This window comes from Verticillium alfalfae, genomic scaffold (genome assembly GCF_000150825.1).
Source record: "Verticillium alfalfae VaMs.102 supercont1.6 genomic scaffold, whole genome shotgun sequence".
Taxonomy (NCBI): domain Eukaryota; kingdom Fungi; phylum Ascomycota; class Sordariomycetes; order Glomerellales; family Plectosphaerellaceae; genus Verticillium; species Verticillium alfalfae.
Genome location: NW_003315033.1, coordinates 1,173,043 through 1,178,470, shown reverse-complemented (window position 1 = coordinate 1,178,470; position 5,428 = coordinate 1,173,043). Strand labels below are relative to the sequence as shown.

General features: G+C 57.7%; 2 protein-coding genes across 2 annotated transcripts in view; one reads left to right on the top strand and one right to left on the bottom strand.

The window, feature by feature from the left end:
• Window positions 1-283: 283 nt before the first annotated feature.
• On the top strand, window positions 284-1,354 carry VDBG_05454 (ubiquitin/metalloprotease fusion protein; the record flags this gene model as incomplete). Its single annotated transcript, XM_003004295.1, has 1 exon — window positions 284-1,354. The coding sequence occupies one exon, from the start codon at window positions 284-286 to the stop codon at window positions 1,352-1,354; it is 1,071 nt and encodes a 356-aa protein (XP_003004341.1).
• A 349-nt stretch (window positions 1,355-1,703) lies between these two features.
• VDBG_05453 (conserved hypothetical protein) overlaps window positions 1,704-5,428 on the bottom strand; it is a gene marked incomplete at both ends in the record, with an annotated part of 5,322 nt that continues 1,597 nt past the window's right edge. The window contains 3 exons of the mRNA XM_003004294.1: window positions 1,704-2,086; window positions 2,142-4,394; window positions 4,551-5,389. Of these exons, the coding sequence (XP_003004340.1) occupies window positions 1,907-2,086; window positions 2,142-4,394; window positions 4,551-5,389 (3,272 nt within the window). The remainder of the gene's footprint in view (window positions 2,087-2,141; window positions 4,395-4,550; window positions 5,390-5,428) is intronic.

The following is a 5,428-nucleotide window of genomic DNA, read 5'->3' as shown; positions in this document are numbered from 1 at the left end:
GAAAAAGAAGCACATATTCGCCTAATGTAAGGTCAGTAGAACGATGTTCCAGCCCTTCGCCGCATTTCTGTCGCCATCATTTAAGTATGTGGGTGCGCCATTCACTTGCTTGCCTTGCCTGCCTTTGAAAGACGGGCACCTTTGGCGTGGATCTTCAACTTCAACTTCAACATCAACATCACAGAAGACCACCGTCGCACTTGCCCAGGATCGCATCACCAAACAACACAACACCGGAATACCCAGTCTACCTACCTAGGTACATAACGCAGAACAAAAAGCCATGGCCGACTTTAACGCGGCATCCCCGAGGATGCCGGACCCTTCCTACGACTCCGACGCCACAACATCAGAAATCACCATCACCATCACGCACCGCAACATCACTTACACCTTTGACTTCGACCCCTCAGCAACCCTCGCCGACCTATCCAACGCCATCGCCGACCAAATGTCTATACCCCACGCCACCCAGAAGCTCCTTATCCCCAAACACGGCCTCCAAAAGCCTCCGTTCGCGAACCCACTCCCCCTCTCGCCCCTCCAGTCCACCAAGATCCAGCTCCTCGCCCCGCCGCCAGCAGAGCTCGCCTCCCTCCACGCAGCCTCCGAACTGGCCTCCGCGCGCGCCGCCTCCCGCGCCGCAGCGCGCCGCGCCCGCCCCTCCGCCAGCGCCCGACCGACCTCGAACCCCATCTCGACCCTGTCGTCGTCATCATCGACCTACACCTTCCTCACCGTCCGCCCGCTGCCGTTCCTGCCGCACCCGGAACAGAGCCTGGCGCTGCTGAACCGCCTCAAGGCCGACCCGGGCATCCGCGCCAGCATGGCCAAGCACGCCTTCACCGTTCAGCTTCTCACCGAGATGGAGCCCCTCGCCAACACGTCCTCGACCCACGAGGGCACGACGCGCCTGCTCGGCCTCAACCGCAACAAGGGCGAGGTCATCGAGCTGCGCCTGCGCACCGACGCCCATGACGGCTATCGCGACTACAAGACCATCCGCCGCACCCTGTGCCACGAGCTCGCTCACAATGTCCACAGCGACCATGACAAGGACTTCTGGGCCTTGTGCCGCCAGATCGAGCGCGAGGTCGAGGCAGGCAGCGGCGGTCACACCATTGGCGGCGGCGGCTACACTGCGCCGGCGAGGGGCGGCGACGCGGACGAAGACGAGGACGTCGACGACCACGGCGGCTGGCAGGGCGGCGAATTTGTCGTCGGCGGCGGCAGCACACCGAGTCAGGGGCTCAGTCGGCGGGAGATACTCGCCAAGGCTGCCGAAGAGAGGTTGAAAAGGATGAACATGGACAGGCCGGACGGCGGAAGGCCAGATTCGGGACCATCGTCTTGATCGCGTCTGTTTTCTTTCGATTTAAGGATTTATCAGCATAGCAAGCGTTGCATTTTGGTTTCCTTAGATTCCGTCCACGCTGCGACATAATTAGAGATTCGCTCGGCACCATGATTGTAAGTCATTCACCAGAGTAGAATCGCAAGTAATATCATCGCAATTGAGCTACCTAGCCAAGGCAACCCCTGTTTTCCGTACTCCATACACTGTACTCAACAAATCGACACGCAAACGGGAAAAATCAACTGACCCCTCGCAATCCATGCTACTCCAGCGCGTGCCCATGACACCCGGGAATTCACAATCCCCCCAGGCTAAAAGTAACCCAATTTCCTTTCCCCACGCGTGTGCGGTATGTACCGTGGCCCATTACCTTGGCTCCCAATGGGTGCGAGAAAAGGGCCAGTATGGTGACCCTCGACTCGCATACCTATCAGCTCCAGATTATGTCGAGCGTGGTCAAGCTCCTTCTGCAGGGATGCCTCTCTATGTACTAGAAATCGTCATGTCGTCAAATTGCGAGACAACAAGCTCGCCTGCCGTGTGGAAGACTCAGCCGTAATGGCGAGTGCTGTGGGTTTCAAGCGTGCGCTTGGCAACGCCCATCATCTGGGAGAGGTTCTTCAGGATCGGATCGTTGCCACGAGTGCTGCTAATCCGAACAAACAGGTTCTCCGTATTGGTGATGATGAGGTGGAAAATTTTGGGGGTGATGGCGCGAGCATCGGCCTCCTGTGTATGGTCAGATTCTGTTCTCGAGCATGCTAGTAAACGTAGAAAAACATACCATATTGTCAAAATCGGTGCTGATCTTATGAACGACCACCTCGAGCCAGGCAACACGCTCACGGGTAACAGAGTCGAGGCTTTGGCAAATCGTGGTTGCGATTGTGAGTAGGAGCAGACCAGGCATGCCATCAAGAACCAGCTGCGGGCTGTACTTGCTCATGAGTCGGTCGAAGATGAACTGCTCACGACCCGACTGCAGCCAGCGAAGCAGGGCATCTTCAGTCCTGCCTGCTTTGATAAGACCGTCAATACGAGCCACGCAGTCAGCCAGCTCCTGGTCAAACTCCTCTTCGCCCTGGCTTTGGTTGGCGAGGGTGAGGGCCTGCGAGTTGGCATGACTCTGCTGGTAGGGAGCGCCGTGTTGTCCATGTCCGTGCGAAGACGCCTGGGACTGCTGATAGCCCACAGAACGGTGCTGCGATGTCTCGGGGCTCTGCATCGAACCATAGTGCTGGCTGCCTTGCTGCTGCTGTTGCTGCTGCTGCTGCATGTGCTCCTGCATTCGCTGGACCTGCTGCTGCATCTGGGTGAGGCCCTGGCTGTGGACCTGGCTAGGTCCCTGGCCGTGGCGCGGCCCATACTCCTGGCCCTGTATAGCCGGTGGGAGCTGGTGCTGCTGAGCAGGGATCGGCTGCTGCAAGGGCCCAGGGTTCTTCGTCGTCTGCTGCTGGAAGCGAATGAACTCGGTTTGGAACTGCTCCTGTGTGGCTGCCATGCCAGATACCATGCTGGTCAACTGCGCGAAAGCAGTGTGCAGCTCGTCGATCTTCTTGCTATCAGCAGCACGCTGTTCGTGAAGTGCTGTCATCTCGGCGTGGTGCTGACGCTGCAAATCGTCGGCCACCTGTTGGCAAGCTGTGGTCGCCATCGTGGTGAAAGCAGTCGACATCTGGTTGGTCAGCGAGTGGACAACTTCGCGTTGGACGTTCGCAGCGACTGTGGACCCAACACGGTCCGAGAGTCCCTTGATGAAGTCAGTGCTCTGCAGAGCATGCTGTGTTGCCGAGGGAAGGCTCTTGTTGATCTCCTTCTGAATGGTCTGCGACAACTGGCGGTTTGTACCAGAGCTGAACTGCTCCGAGACCGCCTTGCGCGCAACGTCCGAAATGGTAGGCATAGCGAGGTCGAATTGTCCCTGGATCAAGGATTCCAAGACTTTCTGGGTGTTCTCATTGAGAACATCAGAGATCATGGTCAACAAGGTCTTTTGATGCTGGTCAAAATCTTTCTCACGCTCGCGCTGGCCGTCTTCCAGCTTGGTGTGAAGTGACTTGATGGCGGCATTGATGGTACCGGCGAAGCTGCTGTTCAGACGGGACTCCATCGTTGTCAGAGAATTCATGACGGTCTCGATGGACTCCATCGACACATAGCTGGAAGGCACCGCAGGAGCAGCAGCGGTGGCGGTCTTCGAGTCTTTGGGGGTGACACGAGGTGATTGGCTGCCACCATTGGATTGCGACTGCGATTCGGCGGCCAGAGCGGCAGCTGCAGCGACTGCGGCCGCCTTCTTCTTACGACCCTTACGCTCCGCCTTCTCAGGCTTGTCGTCCTTGACGGGAGCGGTCGTAGGAGTGTCCTCATCCTTGGATTCCTGCTTCTTGAGGAAGCCCCGGGGCGCGTGGCGGTCCTCATCTTGGGAAGATGGCGCAGTGTGCGCAGTAGACTCTTTGGTGTTGGAACGAGCAGGCGCCGCAGGCGCGGGTGCAGGCTCCTGATGGGCGGGCTCGGCCGGGAGGGCATGAGGTGGCTTGAGCTTGGAAATGCTCACAACACCAGCATCCACAGCTGAGACCGGTGCCAGGACCTTGTTGTCTTTTGACCAGCCGAGCTCTGCCTGCTTGATCAAGAGACACGCAACACCCTTGGAGTGCATCGCGTAAAGCTCGAACAAGGTCGGCTCGTCAGAGTCTTGGCTCATGGCAGGGGTGGACAGCAGGTCGAGACTGCGCAGGATTCCCCGGTTGGCAAATGAGTACTCGCGGACACCGCTAATGACCGCGGTCGAGTCAGGCTGGGGAATGGTGGTGTCATGGTCGATGAGGCGCTTGATGTAGTCGACCTGCGAAACGCTCTTGAGGTTATACTTAGGGGCCGAAAGATGGGCGAAGTAGATCGAATTGCGTGTTGGATGACCAATGATCAACATGCCGGTAGGCGCGTGGTACATGACGCTGCACACTGCATCTGACTCCTTGCTGTGTGGGAGGTTGAACTCCTGAACGGGCTTACCGAGGGCCAGGTCCCAAAGCTGAAGTGTGTGGGTTTTGCTTCATGCCGATAATCATGTAACGCAGCGCGCAACGCTTCTGGTAGGGGCGGAGCTTTATCCACCAGAAGAACCGAGGTCGGCCATGCCTTTTTCGCCTTCCGGCGTACTCGTCAGGGTCAACATGGGCTCTTTGACCTCCAGAGAAGTGTGCGCAGGGATAGGGGCGCGAGGGTCGCTGCCCTCCTTGGCAGCGGTGAGATCTCGAACATCCCAGAACTTGACGCGACCAGATTTGTCAAGCGAAACGATGACGGTATCGTCCTGGCTGAAGGTAAAGTCCTTGCCAGCCTTGCCAGTGTTGATTTTCAACGAACACTGTTTAGCCAGTTGCTCCGTATCGACGACACGATCGTGTCCAGGCTTGAAGAGGTTCTGTTGCATAATGAACGAAGGCCAGATAATGTTAATAGACTTTCCGCGGCCAACAGCAAAGAACTCGGGGTGGATGGTGGATGAGCGGGCGCGAGTCTTGAGCACTCCACCCGGCGTGTCTCCCTCGTGGAACGACATGGGGGGAAGAGCGAAGCCATACTGCTCAGGGTTCGCATCCTCAATGTGGTCCTTTTCGCCATTGCGAATCTGCACCCAGAAGACGGTGCCGCTGATGCCAGTACCAATGATGGTCTCCCGGTGCGCGCCGTCGTGGTCAGGGGCGGTGCAGGACATGGCGACGTTGAAGATGCGGTCCTTGGTGTCGGTGAAGATCTTAGCATCTCTACCATCTTCCTGGCGGATGACGCGCAGACCGCCGGCCTTGGACATGCCGTACACCATGTACCGCTCAGTGGCCGTGTAAAGGTTTCGGTCGATCTGATCAAACTCCTTTCTGAGGCGAGCGATATCCATAATAGCCTCGTCACGCAGCTGAGGACGCTCAATGTCGCCATTGTCGTTGACTTGAATGCTGATCCACGGCCTCATAGGGAAGTTGTAGACCTTGACCACTGCGCAGGCTCTTCTTCGATGACGACGATCTCATCCTGGTCGGCACTTTCCCAGCTGTCAGCGACGGA